The sequence below is a fragment of the Coturnix japonica genome, chromosome 7 (assembly GCF_001577835.2).
Source record: "Coturnix japonica isolate 7356 chromosome 7, Coturnix japonica 2.1, whole genome shotgun sequence".
Classification (NCBI taxonomy): Eukaryota; Metazoa; Chordata; class Aves; order Galliformes; family Phasianidae; genus Coturnix; species Coturnix japonica.
The window spans coordinates 3,904,268-3,922,436 of record NC_029522.1 but is presented as its reverse complement, the minus strand read 5'-3'; the positions used below and the strand labels follow the sequence as shown (position 1 = coordinate 3,922,436).

Genomic DNA, 18,169 nt, shown 5'->3' with positions numbered 1-18,169 from the left:
CCGCCCCGCCGGGGGTCCCCGCCCGCCGCACCCGGCCGCAGTGCCGCTCTACCCCCCACCCCCCCTGGGCACCCGGCGGTGTTTCCCAGCGGAGAGCGATCGGCCGCCGCAGAGCAGAACAAAGCCCATCTCCGGCTGTAGGAGAAGTCACTTATGTTCTGGCTTGGGGGGTGCCGGGGGGGGGACGTGGGGAGGGTGGGTAATTTTTGTAGGGGGCCGACGACAAACGAGAGCTGCGGGAGCGAAGCGGCGCAGTGACACGGGGACGGAGGGAAAAAAAAGGATGAGGATATTCATTTCTAAGCGCTGAGCGGACGGCCGAAAGCCGCTCCTCCGATGGCATTCGGGTAGAAGAAGTGGGGCACCCTGGGAGGAAGGGGATTTTTCCCTCCCCTCCCTCACAGGAGCCCCGCAGCCCTACGGAGACGGCACTGGGGGGAAGGCGGGGGGGGTGGGGGACGGCCATGGAGAGCCCGAGGAAGGGGTGAGGAAAGCGGATGAGTTTTCCCGGTCCACGGAAGAGAAAGCTGGGCCCCAAAACCCCATAGAAGACCTCAAAACCCCCAGAGGAGCACGCATGGATGGGGGGGGGGGAGGGAAGGCCAGCGCCCCAACAGCTATAAACTCCATATTGGGGTCAGTGGGGCCGAAGTCCCACCGACCCCATCATGGGGTTTGTGCTCAAAACCCTCTGAGGTGCTGACCGGCACTGCCCCACACACCCCATCCCATGGGGGGAGGCTGCCAGGACCCCCAGATCCGGGAGGGCAGCTGTGGGGCGCGACTCATCCCCTGCTTACACCACACGTGGGTCCCCAAAGCCAGAGCGGGGCGGCTGAAGGCTGCGGTCCCCCCCAGGCGGGGGGGGTCCCGCCTCCCCCCCCCCCATCCTTATATTTTTCTCTCCTGTTTTTTGTCCTTTTTAATTGCATTGCCCCGAACCGCTCCATCCTTGCCGACAAACCCCCGTAATAGCCGGGCTTTGCCTCTTCGCTTCTCCCGTTAGCGTTATTTACGGCCTTTTGGAGTTGAGCGAAGTTCCCTTCACGTTCAATTTCCAAGTTTGGGGCGTTTTTTTCCACTCCCCCCTCCCCTTTTTCCTTCTTTTTGTGTTCCCGTCCCTCCTTTTGTCCCCTCGCTCCGAGAGGCTGCGATGAAGGCGGCGGCCGCGGGGCCGTAATTCCGCCGCGGCGATGAATGAAGCTCCGCATAATGGCAAGGGGGGGGTGGGGGGGACACACAACTTCGGAGCCCGAAGGGGGGGGGTGAAATAACTGATCAAAGTGGAAAATAATAATAATAATAAAGGGGAGAAAAGAGGGAAGAGCGTAAGGAAGGAAAGAGAAATATCACAAATCGAAAGGAATTGAAACGAACAAGTGAGATGCAGGCGATTTAAAGGCAAACCATAACGTGAAATAACAGCGATAAGAAAATAAGAATGAATGGGAAAGGAAAAAAGGGGGGGGGGGGGGGGGGGGGGGGGGGGGGCGGGGGGGCGGCGGGGCCGGCCCGCGGCTCTCAATGGGAACGCCCCGTCCGGAGCCGGAGAGGAGGGGCCGTGGGAACGGGGGGCGTGGCCTCCGCGCTAAGCCCCGCCCATCGGCGCCGCCTGCCCAATGGGCGGCGCGTTCGGCTGGCACGTGGGGCGGGCCGTGTTCCCAGCCGGGCAAAATGTGAATGGGCGCGTTGGGGCGGGCGGGCAGAGGCAGAGCGGGGCGGGGCGGCGGGGGGCGGCCGGCCCCGATGTGCGGGCGGCTGCGGCCCCGCTCCGCCCCGGCTCGGCCCCACGCGTGGGCGCTGCGCGGCGCTGAGCTGCGGGAGCCGGAGCCCGAGCAAGAGGAGGAGGAGGAGGAAGGTGGTCGCCGCTGCTCCTCCGCCGGCCCGGCATGAGCGCGGCTTTTCAGCCCTCGCTGATGATGATGCAGCGCCCGCTGGGAAGCAGCACGGCCTTCAGCATCGATTCGCTCATCGGCAGCCCCCCGCCGCCCGCCCCCGGCCACTTCGTCTACACCGGCTACCCCATGTTTATGCCGTACCGGCCCGTCGTGCTGCCCCCCCCGCCTCCCGCGCTGCCTCAGGCCACCCTGCAGCCGCCGCTGCCCCCCGCGCCGCCCCCGCCACTGCCCGCGTTGCCCGGAGCCTTCTGCCCTGGGCTGGCTCAGGGTATGGCTCTCACCTCCACGCTGATGGCCGCGCTGCCCGGCTCCTTCCCCGCCTCCCCTCCGCGCCCCGAGGCCGCCAGGAAGTTCGCCCCCCCGGGGAACTTCGACAAGGCCGAGGGACTGCCCACCCCGGACGGCGGCGGCGGCGGAGGAGAAGACGGCAAAACCGGGGGGGGGCTGCTGCCTTTCCCCGCTGCCGACGCCGTGCACGCATCGCTGGGTGAGTGCGGGCCGAGGGTCGGGGGGGGGGCGTGTGGGGAAAGACCCCCGGGCTGGGGGGGGACCGGTCTATAGGGGTTCGGGGGGGAGGAGGATGCGACGGGATTCCCTAATTTTCTCACTTTTCCTGGCCCGGAGAGGGGAGGTTCGGAGCCCCTCGGTTCGATCCAGCCGTTGGAATTTGGGGATCTGAGGCCGGGGGTTGGCCGCTCTCTATTAATAAATTCGGACATCGGAATCGAGGGTCCGGGACCCGCGGGTTCGCTGCCCGCGGTTCGGTTCGGGCTTCGTAAACGTCGGGTTGCTTGGGACGGGGCTTCGGAGCCCCTCGGTTCGATGCAGCCGTTGGCATTCGGGGCCCTGGGGCCGGGGGGTTCATCCCTCGGTGACATCCAAGCGCCGGACGCGGGGCTTTGGGTCCGGGCCCTAACGGGGGCTCTGTGCTCGGTTGCAGCCGGGGCCCTCCGCGGCGGCCCCAAAGACGATCCCAAAGCGGAGGAGGAGGCGAAGGGCCGCGAGGAGAACTTCTCCATGGACAGCGACCTCGATTACAGCTCCGACGAGAACGGCCCCGCGCCGGCGGCCCCGCGGGAGGAGGACTGTGGCACCGCGTTGGAGGAGAATCCCCCCAGCGCCGCCAACGCCGCCGCCAACGCCGCGGCCACGGGGAAGAGCCGGCGGCGGCGCACGGCCTTTACGAGCGAGCAGCTGCTGGAGCTGGAGAAGGAGTTCCACTGCAAGAAGTACCTGTCGCTGACGGAGCGCTCGCAGATCGCGCACGCCCTGAAGCTGAGCGAGGTGCAGGTGAAGATCTGGTTCCAGAACCGACGAGCCAAATGGAAGCGGGTGAAAGCGGGCAACGCCAGCTCCAAGGCTGGGGAACCATCTCGGAACCCCAAGATCGTGGTCCCCATCCCTGTGCACGTCAGCCGCTTCGCCATCAGGAGTCAGCACCAGCAGCTGGAGCAGGCGCGGCCCTGAGCGCCGCTGGGGGGGCACAAAGTTGACAAACGGGGTTTTCGCCGGACCCGCTCTGAAAAGCGAAACGAACGACAGAAACCAACCCCCAAAAAGAACACAAAACAACCTAAACAAACACCTCCCTGCCCCCCCTCTTCCCCCTCTTCCCCCGCTAAATCAATCTAGAAGAGACGCGACCCCACCAGCGACCCACGAGCGATACGGCAGAGCCCCACGCCGGCAGCGAGCGGCAGAACTGAAGGCTGAACGCCGCACGGAGCGGGGCTGGGAGCCGGCACCGCAACGCCCCGCACCGCCCCGGGGTAACGGCGCCGGGATGAGCCGTCGGTGCGGGGCCGCCCCTCGCAGAGCCGCGATGAGAGGAGAGAGAGAGGGAAGTGGGGGGGGGTGGGTGGGGAGGAGGACGGACGGACGGACAGACGGACACCGAGGAAAGCACGAATTCAGCGTTGTGGTTTAATTTATTTCGATGTAGCCCGTTTCCTTCTAAGTTATGAAATTTAAGGAGCCAACTCCCGTCTTGTGAATAAAAGCCGACAATGAAACAAAAAGGCGCACACACACACACACACACACACACTAAATACCCGCATCCCCCCTCCGTTCCCCCCTATTACCCTTCGCCCCGGCTTGGGCGCTGCTTTCTTTTCTGGTTCTCCCGGAGCGCCGCGCGGAGCCGCATCCCCCCCAACCTCCTTATGGGGTTCGTTGCGACCCCCGGGGGGGTTATATCCCCTATTCGGAGGCGAGGGGGATTGGGAGGGGGAGCGCGGATTTGCCGGAGGAAGAAAAAAAAAAGCGAGAAAACGGGGGAAAAATGGACAAAAATTAATACTAAAGCCGGGGGAGAGGAGGAGAAACGGGGTTCTGCGGCAGCATCGTGTACTTCGTTTTATTTGGTTGGTTTGGTTGTATTTTGGGTTTGGGGTTGTTATTTTTTTCCCCTATTTTTTTTTTTTCACGCGTTTTTAACGCCCACCGTTATCCGGGACGGTCGCAGCTTTTCGCTCCTTTCGTTTCGTTTTGGGACCGTTCCTGCGCGGGGCTGGGACACGCGTGAATCCCCCCGCGTGGGTCCCCTCCGCTCTTCATTTCATTTCTTTCCGTACGGTCGTTGTTACCGAGAACGGACGGAAAGGAACCGCGACCCCCCCCCGGGTGAGGGAGCGCTTTGGGCAGCGGCCGCGGAGGGCGGTGGGGGGCTGGGGGGGTCCCCTCGCACGGGAAGCGGGGCTGGGGGCGGAGGGGCAGCCCCGGGCCGGGCCGGGGGAGGTAGGAGATAAACAACGCGGGGCTGATGGCTGTCATCATCGCCATCATCGCGGTTTCATTTGGCTGCCTAATGAGTCAGAGCGCGGGCAGAGAGAAAAATTGTCAATCGCCCGGGCTCTAATGAATTTTTTTGCAAATTGTAATCAAGCCAGGCCGTCTCAGCTCGCTGATTAATGAGACCCAGGAGGCCCGGCCAGCACCTCGGCTTTTTATTCCATCCCGTCCTCCCCGCACTAAATTAACAGCAACTTGTCTGAGCTTCAAATTAACTCCCAATGATTAATTCTGATGGGGGGGTCTGAAGAATAGCTCGTCCTAATAGGCGCTGGCCTCTGATGCTGTTTGAAATTAATACACTTCCCCTTTGGCTGCCGGCTTTAATCCAAGGTTGGGCTTTGACATCACTCTATTTGTTGTTCCAATAAATTCCTCTCGCATCTGCAGATCAAATAATTGAGCCGTGCGGGGAGAGCTGCCCCACGGCCCCGATACAGAGGGAAGGAGAGCAGCCACCCCGGGAGAGGGGCTGTGGGATCCCCCCCTCTATGTGCAATGTTATAGATTGTATGTCGTATTTGTGCTGCGTCCATCAGCAGGAAGATGCCCTCTCTGCTGCTCTCCCTTAATGAAGCCGTCACTGCTTTTCACTGCTACCCACCCCACACACCCCCCCCCCAGATCAGGAGGGGGTCCCCAACCCTTCGGGGGTGCCCGGCTGCCTCCCCTCTTGTTTCCCTTTGCATGGACCTAATTGGCGTCATTATTTCAGCTGGGGCCGCCGGGGCTCTGTGCCTTCTGCCTGCCGACTTCAGCCTGAGTGTGCAGGATGGGGAGTGGGGGCTGTCCAGCCTGCAGGAGCCCCCGGGTGCCCACATGGGGCTGCAGAAGCTGGTGAGGGCATCAAAACTGAGCAACCCCCCCCCCATCCCCAAGAGATACGCATTGAACCCTATGGGGGATCCCGCTGTGGGGTCAGCTCCCATTCATGGGGCTCAGTCCCATCCTCACCCACATCCCTTTCGGGCTGGCAAGCAGCAGTGGATGCAAAGCACTCCGTCGCCTTCGTAAAGCAGCAGGCACCCCAACGTGCAAAAGCAACACTGTGAGCAGGAAGACAACCTGTATGAATTATAAATTGCTTCTTAAAGCCCGATTGCGGCTCCAAAACACTCAGAACTGTGTGTGGATGGGATGCAGCAGCTCGGAGATGAGGAAATCCTGCCGGGTCCAGGACAAATTCCCCCCTAGAGGCTGGGGTCCTGCAGCCGAGCCCCAATGTCCCCTTCTGCCCCCCCGGCTGCCCCTCGCTTGCTCTTTTCTCCCTCCCGCTACGCCCGGCCCATAGAGAGCCTTAATCTATTTATTTCGAGCCACTTCATCCTCTCTCCAGCTTTTGTCCCGGCCTCAGCCTCCGGCTTTGTGGCAGGGCCGCTGAGGTTCTCAAAGCCCCTTCCCCTATAGTTTGAGGTCTCCTTGCCTGCCTGAATTACAATGGATAAAACAGGATTACACTGACCCGATCCCATCGTGCCCTCCCTCCGGCTCAGCAAAGCCGCTCACAGAACTTTCCTCTGGCTCTGAGCAGCCCCGGTCGGGCTCAGGCGTTCCTAAAGGACAGAGGGATAGTTTGTAATGCTCCCATCCCATCAGTTAACAGAGCGAAAGAAGAACTCGGGGCTTGGGCTCTTCTGAGCGATGCTGCGGCTGTGGTCTGATAGTGCCTATCAGGATACTGCCACCCCGAATAAAAGGGCTGATTTTAAGGCACGCAGCTGCATTCCTTTCTTTTTCCCATCGATGTTGAGCTCCGAAGCCCACAACTGCTCTTTCTCCCCCTCCCCAATTATTTTCATATTTCAACATCTCCAAAGCGGCAATAAGTTCCCGCGAAAGAAGGGTAATAGGGAGGCTCTCTAAGAGAAATTGTTAATTTGGGATTTATAAAGGACTTTCCTTAATGAATAATAGTTGAGATCGATCTGTCTTCCTGCCTCATTCTGCAAAGTAACATTTGTAAAGCGAGCTGATCCCAATTACTCCCTCTAATAACCGTCTCTGTTCGGTGAGCGGTCTCTGAGGGATCGTGCAGAAAAGCCCCTCTCCCACGGTGCTGCCTTTTTTGGGGTCCCCCAACCCTATGTTCCCCTTCTCCCTGTATGGCACAGCTCTCAGACCCCTCAGGAGGGATGCTCGGTCCTGGGGCTGCACTCCTCTGTGTGGCTGCAGGGAGAGATGCTGCAGCCAAGTGTGTGTTTGGTTACGCTAAGAACCTTCTCCGGCCGCTTTGCCATTTCTTCTCTTTCATCTCACCCCATACTTGCAAAATAAATACCCCCTTTGTAATGCCTTCGTGTGGCCAGAGGGAGCTGAGAAGGGGATGCTCCGGGTGCTGGAGATGGGGAAAATCCCATCATATTTGCTCACCTGGCATGAACCTCAGCGCAGCAGCCAATAAATAAATTGGAACCATCTCCAGACCTGATTAGCTTGCTAATTAAGCTCCGTTACAGGGAAATCTGCAGTCCATCAGCCTGCCCGTTACCAGGTAGATGTGCAGAGCAATAGACGAGCTGCAGAGGAAGGGCTGCACCAAAACCTGCTTTCACAGTGCCCAGAGGAGCTCACCCAGATGGGGCAGCTGACAGCCTCTGTGTCCCCAGGGCCACCCTTGCTTGTGCCAGGGGCACAGGTTGGATATCAGGAACAATTTCTTCTCACAAACCTCAGGAGGAGCGGTGCTGCAGTGGCACAGCTGCACAGGGAGTGCTGGGGTCACCATCCCTGGAGGTGTTCAGCAGCCATGGGGACGTGGCACTGCGGGATGTGGGCAGTGGGTACACTCCTCTGATCCCTTTGGCTCTCCTCATCCTCTCTTTGGCCAACACAAGGAGACTCCCTGGCTTAAAAACAAACAGATCCAGAAATGGTGGAGCGCTGATTGGTCAGGGCAGTATGCAAATAAATAAGTGCTAATTGCTGGCAGCAGCGTTGCATGTCAAGTGCAGTTATTGTGACCACATTTATTGGCCAATTAAGGGCTTTACTGGACATTAGGCGAGATAAATTACTGCCTGGTGGGTTTTCCAGTCCTATCACTGATACAAAGTGGTTTGTGGTTTTCCTACGGCACGTTCGGTGGTTTCCCCAGCAGTAATTGCATTTCCCTCAGCCGCTGTGCAGTCCCTTCCTGGTAACTCATGCAAGCTGTGCACTGTAAAGCCATGTTCAGCTGCCCAGAGAGCTGTGCGTTCCTCCTCCCATCCCTGGAGGTGCCCAAGGCCATGGAGAGAAGCACCTCATGGTGAGGATCTCTGATCAATTCGAGTCTCCTCTTCCTGATTTTATGTGACTACAAGGGCTGCTCTGAAAGTAATACCTCCTGTTTTATCATGTCGGCCCACAGTGTCAGAGGTAGATGCTGGTGGTACAGCAGTAGAGGCTGAACCTTCCCACTGTATCCCATCATGTTTTATTACTGTGTGACAGACGACAGCAGAGGGGCAGGCTGACAGAATGGCGTCTGACATGGAAGTGCACAGGAAGCAAAGGTGTGCCACTGAATTCCTCCGTGCAGAACAAATGGCACCCACTGACCGCCAACGCTTGGTGAATGTTGATGGAGACCACACAGTGGATGTTACCTATAACACGGTGAGGCGGTGGGTGGTGCGTGGCCAAAAGTGAGTGAGAAACAGCACAACAGACAAGAGCACGGTTTTAAACGAGAGCTAACAGCATGCAGTACCTCCAGTATAGGAGTCTTCAGGCTCCAAAGCAGGTTTCTTGAGCAATTGCTCCCAGGATCCATCAAAGCAAAGCCTTTGTAGGTATGGGTGGAAACACACAGCAAGGCCTTACGGCAGTCTGGTCCCCACAGTAATTACTGCTTTGTTCTTTAAAAAATAAAAGAGAGAAAGAAAAGGAAAAAGAAAAGAAAAAAAGGTGGGGGTCCCCCTGCTCCTATTATTGGAGGCAATAGTTTTCCTTCACAATCTCTTTCCGACCTCTGTTGCCTTCTAGTAGAATATTTCCTTTTCTTCCCAGGCATCTGTGAGTGCCACCAGCTGAGAGTGTTCCAGGGGTGCGTGGGGGTGGGTTTGGGGTAGGTGAAAAATGAAATGAAAGAACTGTAATGCTGCTCAGCATCCCCCCACCCCCCCAGAGCCTGCATCTCCCATGGGCAGCTGGGTCCCAGGAGGTGGTTAGTGGGAGCAGGCAGCCATGCCCATCACCAAATCAAACACTGCACCCCCCCTTACAAGGACTGGCTGAGCAAAGCGGTTCCACACAGCTTTACACAGTGAGGAATCCAAAACGAGCGCTCGCTTTCCAAGTCCCCATTGCTGATTAAGAAAGGTAGAGCACAAAGCACCCACCTCCTGCTTGGGTGATGGTTTGACACACGATGGGGTTAAACATGGTGGAAAACCTTGCAAGAACAAAGCGGTGCAGTTGCTGTGTGACAGAACAGTGATATAGACCCAAAATACACACACACACACACAAAAAAGGGGGGGAAAAAGACAACAAAAAAACCCACCAGCCGTCCTGCTGTTTTTCATCGCACACTGGAGCGCTGAGAATTTAAGAGCAGGAGAGGAAAGAGGAAAACTCACCAAACCCCAATTGGGCTCCATGTGTTGGTGATTGGAGCAGGAAAAGACCATAGAATCATAGAATCCATTCACCTGCCCAACCCCAACCCACCCCACCATGCCCACATCCCTCAGTGCCACATCCCCACTGTTATGCAACACCTCCAGGGATGGTGATCCCAGCACTCTATGGGCCGCTGTCCCACTGCATCACTGCTCCTCCTAATATCCAACCTGAAATGTTCCAACCCCACCTGCTCCTCGCCACGGTTTATTCCACAGCTGCCACTTCCCTCTTCTTCACGTCTCATCTAGAAGGAATTTCCCTGCTCTTTCAGAACACCCCTGACTTCTTCATGGCACCCTCACAGATCTTCAACTCTTCTGCTTTTCTTCACCCCTTTTATCCCAAAACAGTGAGTGTTACCTGCTATTCCCTCTGTCCCACAGCAGCTCTGGTCACAGCCTTTTTGCACAGGGGCTGCTGCCATGCACCCCTTGGGGCCTGCTGAGATTCCCTGCATCTTCTCACACCATACATGGGCAAAGACCTTTGCAACTGTAAATATAAGTCAACCTGCTGCCCTTGGCTCGACGCTCACGAAATCCTAACAGAGAGCCGTGATTTTTCCTTCAAAGAAGTGATTCGACCATACCTTACCACGACCTTAAAGATGTTTTATTATTCTTATTTTAAATGATCATTTCAACCAATTTAGCGGATACAGATGTAACCGTTACCAGCCTAATTCCTTGGATCTCCTCCAGAGGCTCTTAAAGCCGAGAGGTGCAACGTTTACTGCTCTCCCCTCCTCTGGGAGAAGGGCTGTTTTTTAATGAAAGCCGGAGTCTTTTTGCTGGTAGATCTGTCACTTAGTTCATAAGCGCTTTCACAACTCTTAGATATACACACCATTACAGTCCGGTGACTTATTGCTTTTTAATTTATCAATTTGCACCATTCCCAGCTCTTCTGCCATCCCAGCTCTTGGATCATACTTCATCTTTATTGCTGGCGAGGAGTGACAGGATCTCATCATTAATACTGGTGGAGCCGGGTTGGGGCAGGTGTCCCTCAATAACACCGCAAAGAACAGAGCTGTGATGAACAAGTTTTCTTGTCTTTATTAGAAAGAGACTATACAGTATAGCAGCCTCCCTCTGCGGTACTTTACAACTTTATTTCTCCCCCCTCCCCCCCTTTTTTAATTGCTTTTGTTTTTAACCCGGAATGCTGTACAGCTGACACCAAAATCTCAACGCGAAGAGAGAGGAAAGGGAAACATAATACAAACCGGCATAGGTAATCAAAACAAAACCATGTGAGACAACAAGCAAAGTGAAATGTTTACCAATTGTTTTAATTACAGTACAAACAATATATAAATAAAGCATCACGTCGTTGTAAAACAAACTTGCTGAATGAGGTAATATAAAAAAAAAAAAAACCAACAAAAGACGTATCTTTTAATAATTCCCACACTGGCTCGTCATCATTTATACATTACTATTTACAGAAACAGAAAACCAACCCAAACAAACCTTGCTCTAAAGCCTGCCTTGTGCTAGGGAGCTCTGCCTCTACCCCAAACACAGTTCTCAGGTGACCCTACTCACCTGGGTGCCCTTCCTCCCTGTCCTAACCAGAAACACAAGCATCACAAAGCAAAAAGGACGCAACGACACGGGGCTGAGCACCCCTGAACACCAAGTCCAGCCTTTGCATCAGTCATGGGTGTAGGGGGACACAGGGAGAAATGGGGTGCATGTCCTGGTGGTGATGGCTGACATGGAGGTGCCTGTGGGGCTGACACCCAACCACGACCTTTGTGCACCTGAGCCCAGTTCTGCCTCTCCCAACCAGCCCTGGATTTAGTAACGCCCGTAGGGATGTGCTGATCCCCAGCCCAACCTGCCCACCAGTATGGTCACAATGAGCATCACTGAAAGGAAGAGCAGAGATGCTGTGAGCACACCTGTAGAGGCTTCCCTGCACTGTCAGTACACACGAGGCCTTAGTACATGTTGGCTGATGGTTATGGCTCCCTCAAAGCACCGTGTTAGAGTTAATGGCCACAGACACCTGGGTAAGGACGAGGAGGTGCCCTGCTCCTCACCAACATCTCACCACGTCTCCCTCCCTGGTAACACTGTAGGTGCAGGAAGGACCCAAAGCACCATTGGATTGGCTGCAGGAGGGCAGACCCTGGGACCATGCTTAAATCCAGCCACAAATTCCAGCAGGTTTATAACAACGATCCCTATCTTCTTCCCTATCCTCTGGGAAGGAAGTAATCTGTCCTTATCCTCATCCACGTCTCCTCCCCCAGTGCCCACAGGCTGCTGGGCTGCAGTTCCCATCCCAAGCATCCAGCTCAGTCCCAGTTTCAGAATTCGACTGTTGCCATCTGAATGAGCTGAATATTTGCTCTGAGCCAGGTATCTTTGTGAACCCTGAGCTCTCCAGAGCCAGCTCCCTCACCTCCCTGCCCTGTGTGGTACTGTGCAGCCCTCCTGTACTCCTGGAAATAGCTGGCCTGAGCCAAACTGGGAAACGTGCCCATTTATCAATCTGAAAACCTGGCTCCAGCTTTGGGCTGTGACTGATGTGTAAATGAGTGCGTGGACACTCAGAGATTGGCTGATAGAGGTATGTTGAGCACGTATGTGTACACACACACACAAAAATGCAAAGCACTTTCAATTAATCTGGTTAGTGACATCCATGCAATACACTGCTTCACCTTAGGACTTTACTGTGCTTGATGACCAACTCAGCTCAACCACTGAGATTCTAGATGTGGCATCTACCTGCCAAACTGCACCTAGAGCCTTCCTCAGTCCTTCCTGGGCTTGGGGCTTGCCTCTACCTGGCAATTAGAGACCAGGGAAGAGCTTTCAGCTTCCTACGAGGCACTGGGGCTGCTCTGAGGTTCCCACTCAGTTGCCCTCACAGTATTTAGCTACCCTAACAACAGGCAGAGGGAGGTGGGAGGGACAGAAGGATGAGTCCTCAGAAGCAAAACACACTGATCAGTTCTGTAGAATGTGGCATACACAAAAGAGCGGATGGTGCATTCACTGCCAGCAAGCAACACGGTCATCCCAAAGGCATGCCATTAGACCTTGATAAGCCCCCCCACCCCCCTTCACACTTTGTACATAACACACAGGTAAACATTACTAGCTCCGAAGCATCGCAAAATAGGGAACTCTTAGGACTGGAAGCAAATACACGCCCAAAAGTCCATGGCCAAGAGAAAGCTGAAGCACTGCACATCAGCAGGACTGACCGCTACCGCCCGAATATGCTACAGGGCTTGGAGAGAGGTGAAATGCATGAAGACAAAAAGACTTTTCCTCCATCTGCTCCCAAGAAATGTTCCCCAAGCACTCAGGGAACAAAAGTAAACTGTGGGAGTTTATTCAGCCACGCCTGAAATGAAACACAAGGGCCAAAATCACCAAAAGCGTGAGTAGTGGTTTGGGGCTGAGGGTGGCACTGATGAAAAGCTGCCTTGTTTTCAGAGGTCATGCAACCCTTCCCTCAAAATGAGACCTATGGACAGCTCTGAAAATCTCAGCCAAAACCCCCTGTTTACAATGTGAGACATATTCAGCCAACTCAAGGGAACCGTTGTGAGATGCAATCACCAAATATTCACCTTAAAAACTGGCCCATGACAAAAAAACAAACAAAACCTAGAACAGATCTACCTCCCCTACAGCTTCAGATAGTCTGCTCTATTGCATACTTATTCAAACAGGAAATTTCTTTCTAATAAAATCATTTAAACCAGTCTTATTTTTTCAGTAACCTAGAATATAAGAAGTCAGACTTATTTGCAGAACCTTTTAATTTGTGGTAGCGAGTGGCTATTTAGTTTTTTCTTAGCTATAAACACAAGAATAGCCAAAAATGTCCTACCTGAAATCTTACCCATGAATTGGCTGAAATGGAAGATGTTCAACAGAGGACCCAAGGCTGACAGACAGAGATCCCATGCGCTAACAGCTGTAGCAAGGGGAAACAAAGAGTCCTGATGATGAAAGTCCTTATGCATCCAGACCGAGTGCCCCACGTTTGGTCCCCAGCACTCTCCTTCTTCCCCTTAGGTTCCTCCAAGTACAACCAACACCCGTTCCCTGTTAAGGTGCAAACACGGCTCCCCGAGACATTTGTGAAGGGCCCTAAGGAACCCTCTGTGAAATCTGTGCTTGTCTCCACTATTACTACTTTACACTAGAAACTACAAATTACTTCATTTTTTTTTCCCCCTCCCGATCTCCATACAAATATAAAAGATGAAGCTATCTGAAAACCATATCATCTAATTATACTACATTACAGTGCTGGAGATCACTGCTAAGAATGCATCTGCACTCACACCTCTATTCCCTTCTTTACATTACACAGCTTCCTCTTGCCAGGGGAAATCTCCAAGTGCAGCTAAAGCTCCATGCACTAACACACATAATTTAAGGAAATGGGGAAAGACAGCAGAGTAAACCATATTCATGTTTACACGGTCATTATACACAACATCCAAGTAGAAATGCTTACAAACCCTCTCTCCTTTCAAATAGCTTTTTTGGTCTTCCCAGCTTGGGATATACCAAGATTCTCCAGAAACAGCTTTTCTTCTGCTCCCATTTAGCAATGAAACCAGAAACCTGGTAATGGGAACCCTTGGCCAAATCTCCGAACTGGCAAGACTCTATATTTTCCCAAGAAAATAGTGAGGAATAAGTAAAACTCTTCTGAACTCCTGGTAGGTGAAGGTTCAGTTGCCAGATTCAATGCGTTTGTCTCACCTCTGCTCCTCAACAGCCATTAGCCCAACGTAAATAGAAGAAAAAGTGCTGACGTTATTAGCAAACACTTCCATCTTGTGTTTTAGCCACGGTGGATAAAGTGCAGAGGAAGTGGGATTTAAAAGGATCTGGGATCACGAAAAGGGTTCAGTGGGGGCACTCAGTGAGAAACGCAGCCACAGTCTCAATTCCCTCAGATAACACCAACCGATTTAGTCAATGCACTAATTCTTATTGACCAGATTTTGGCTTGTAATTCGCTCACCATGTTCTCAAAGGGCGTAAGCAGTCTGACAAGTGGGTTCCACAAAAGCAACAAGAGGGACTAAAGGCAAAACGAAGACCTGAAAATGGACAGAAGACAGAACGCAACAGGGACAGAACAACTCCTGCAGGTTCTCAAAGCCTCTGTATGTACCGCCTGTCTCTGCACCTGGATGGCTTCAAGAACACCCTTTGCAAAGCATAAATGCATCCGCCTGGAAAGAGCACGGAGTCCCAAAACCTCAGGGCACAAAGCCAAGGACTGCGAGGCTCAGCTGATGGAGATTTTCCCTGGGGAAGCCAAACACAGCCTATGAGAGCACTGCTTTGACATCACTGCTGCCAATGCCGATACGTCCAAGGAAAAGCTATGTTTAGGTTAAAAGCAACTGTGTCACGGCTTAATTAAAGCATGAGGTTATTAGTTGGCTAGGCTTGATACTTCGTTTTTCCTATAATACAGTGGAAGTTCCTTTCCTAAAAGAAAGTTCTGTTTTCCAAGGTTCACCTGCAGAATTCTTGTAATGAAAGGAGCATATAATTCTTCTACCTGAAGCCTGCACGGCAGCCTGGCTGCCCTTGTTTCTCACATCTTACACTCAGAAGGTGGCCTAAAACAGAACGTTTCACCTATGTAAGGAAAATATTTTCAATTAGGGAATAAAAAATAAGCTCTGAAATGGAAGAAGCACTGAGAACTTAACCGTGGCAAATTTGCCTACAACGTATCTGAAACATTGGACTTGATTTTCCAAGAGGAACATGCTGGATGTTCCCAGGGGAACAGCAGGCAGCCTGGGAACATGTGCTGCACTTCTCCAGCTCACACCGTGCTCCCTGGAATGGGTGGAAAGCTTGTGAGCACCAAGACACGGGGGCTTTCAGCATCCCACTCAGCTGAGACTTCAGTGGGCCGTCCTATCACCGAAGGACCACCCATCAGTACCAGAGCTGTATGGGAACAATGGAGAAACAGCAATTATCTCTCAAAAGTAAAATAATAATAATAATAATAAAACCCTAGCGTGAACAGAATGAGATGTAGCACTAATCTGATGCAGCCAGCCTCGGCTAGATGGAGAAAGACCCCCCTATGGTCAGAGGTCAGTACAGTATCAAAATATGACAAAACAACAGCACAGAACAAGGAAAGCCAGTCAGTATTCTCAAACCTTCACCTCTGGGCTTTGCTTTTCCACCATGATTTTATGATTTTATACCCAATCTGTAATTTTCTCTCACTCTCTCTTTTTTCCCTAAGATACCCAGAGTAATTTTTTCTCCTTCTCAGTTTTGGTGTCGACCTATATTTTGTTTAGCAATTGCTATCGTCCTCCCATCCATATGTCAATTGAAATACCGAGCCCCAAGGAAGAACGACACTAAAGGCTTGGGAAATACATAAGGAGCAGGTAGATTTCCAAATTACTATGCTGTGTGCACCTCACTGACTTCACATAATTGCTCCTTTGCCATCTAATTCAGTTGAGTTTTCAACTTTCTCTGTGATATACCCTTCCCCCATCTTCACATTGCCATTTGCCACTTAAAATTATCACTCTTCAGTCTGCCAAAAAAAAAAAAAAAAAAAGTACAGCCTGCTTCCCTGTGCCAGAAACCTGGTTTTGCAGAAAAAGGCAGAAGCCAGGATCTGTCTGCTAATACAAATTATATTAACAATAATAATAAAACGATTAAAAAAAATCAAGTATTACAACTTGGAACTCAAACAAACTGTCCAGGCTACTTTCAACAAGCCATTCTTATCCCAGAAAGCAACCAGGTTCAGAGTTAGGGCAGCCATGCCCTGCCCTCTTCGGTGAAGGCTATCAATCCTGAAACTAATCAAATCTGATCCGCACGCATCCAGACTATGGCTTTTCATCTTGGCTTGTGAAAGCGTCGTGACTTCTGAAGTAAAATCTATTTACAGTGCTGAGAAACAGCCTCTTTTCCTTTCTAAACGGTCTCATATATATAGATATATATATATACTTTTTTCATGCCAAGCGTGCCATAATCTCATTCTGATATGTTCCTCAAAGGCTTGCAATAGAAACAGAGTTCACTGCTGGGGATATTTTCAACACACAGTGATCTGGAATCCACAGATCCTAACTAGTTGCACATTATTTAGTTCACATCCATTACAGTTTATAAATTAACAGAAGTGTCATTTTTCTGTACAAACAAACAAACAAAAAAATAATCAATGCATATTTATGTGTTGGTTGTTTTTTTTATTCAAATAGATTTTACATACATATAATCTAAAGACACAATACAAAATCTGTATAAGTTAGGCAATGCATCACAGGAGTGACCAAAAAAACTCAACACGTTTACCTTGGCAAAATGACAGAACGTATTTCTGCTGGCTGGAAAAATATTAGCCTTGAATGCGTTTATTAATTGTACTAAATGTACTTGAAATGCTTTTCCTTAGCGGTATTCATTATTCCTTTTTGTGTTTCATAGTTACTCTTATTTATTTTTTCCATTTTGTTTTTACGCCGAGGAGACTGCAGTCAAATAACACTCAGCAACTCATTTCCTCTCTTTGGACTGAAAAATTAAACAGATACTAAATTATGACAGTGAATTTAGAAAGGAGGGCTCCAAGGGCTTGAAAGAACATGTCTGAGATAATATGATGCTTCTAAGAATATTGCAATCACATCCAAGCAATCACCGAAGCGTGCCATGTAACTACCTCCTCAGCTAATATGCTTTTTTCTCCGTGATGACTAATCATGTTCTATTAAACAGCGGTAATGCTGGAAGAACTCAACTATACAAGTGTAATGAAGCCAGTATTCTCCCTGGACAGATTAGCTACAACTGATTTGACACATACCATCATAGGAGCTTCAAACCTGACAAACTCTGTGCTTGCTTCTGATTTATGCCGTCAAGCTCTTCAGAGAAGAGAATGAAATCCAGCCGTTCCGTTTGGTAGAGGTGAAATGTACTGATGTGCTTAACTGTCAGTTATGGAAAGTTACCGTTTCTTCTTTCTTCTCCTCTCGCTCCCGCTCTCACCTCCCTCCGCCCCTGCCTTCCACACTTGTAGAGCCAGTGCCCAGGGACAACTGTCCCCATGGTCCCGTGCCACGCGCCATGTCCTACAGAACCCACGCGCTCTCGCACGCTTCCGCTGTCCCGTCTCCATCGTTTGAGAGCTGTCACTGAAACAACTGCTTTCTCTGCAGCCCCTTTTGCTCCTTCTCATCCCCTCGCACTATCCAGACGTGCTGTTTCTGGATGGGACAGGGATGCACCGAAGGGTAAAGGGAAAAGGGAAGTTACTGGACTCACAGAGCAGAGCCGTGATGGGAATGGAGGAATATGAGGCCGCGGATGTAATTCAGGTCAGCGAATACATGAGTGAGCTCCTCAGATGATGGTGGGCATCCTTCCACTGCTGTTGTTCCGGTTGTTGTTCTTCCTGGACAGATTTGGAGTGGCCATGAGGACGAAGCGCTCATCGGGGCAGCCGTACTGGAGGAGAACATCAATGCACTCCTGGCTCGAAGCCTGCCTGGCATAGGCCAACGCGGTGTTCCCATGGGCATCGCGTGCCATCACGTCGACACCATACTAGAGAAAGAAGAGATGCCACCTGAAGCTCTGGGGCAGGACAGAGCATTACACGGGAGGGAGTGAGCTCGGGCCAGGAGGGTGGGAACTGAGATGAGGTTGGGGAAAGGGAGGGCAGGGAGAGGGGAAGGGAGCCGAACGTTGGTGAGTTACACACAGGAAGGTTTCTACAGGGAGGGTCTTACAGCTGGAACAGAATTTGTCACCTGGGTATTTCAAAGGGCATTTCCAATAGGTGGCCAAGGAAATTTCTCCATC

At 52.2% G+C, this 18,169-nt stretch overlaps 2 protein-coding genes across 13 annotated transcripts in view; one reads left to right on the top strand and one right to left on the bottom strand.

Annotated features, from left to right (window-relative positions):
* The first annotated feature begins 1,715 nt into the window (after positions 1–1,715).
* GBX2 (gastrulation brain homeobox 2) lies at positions 1,716–15,679 on the top strand. The gene is made up of 2 exons (XM_015867778.2): positions 1,716–2,385; positions 2,839–15,679. Exons 1-2 carry the CDS (start codon positions 1,890–1,892, stop codon positions 3,363–3,365), a joined length of 1,023 nt encoding a protein of 340 aa, XP_015723264.1. The 5' UTR covers positions 1,716–1,889; the 3' UTR covers positions 3,366–15,679.
* The window catches only part of AGAP1 (ArfGAP with GTPase domain, ankyrin repeat and PH domain 1), a 257,074-nt gene continuing 251,942 nt past the window's right edge, over positions 13,038–18,169 (bottom strand). For 9 of the 12 annotated variants that reach the window (XM_015867759.2, XM_015867757.2, XM_015867756.2 and 6 more), the window contains one exon: positions 13,038–17,911. In XM_015867759.2, the coding sequence (XP_015723245.1) occupies positions 17,708–17,911 (204 nt within the window). In that variant the 3' untranslated portion in view covers positions 13,038–17,707. The remainder of the gene's footprint in view (positions 17,912–18,169) is intronic. The other 3 variants (XM_015867760.2, XM_015867762.2, XM_015867761.2) reach the window with 1 other exon arrangement.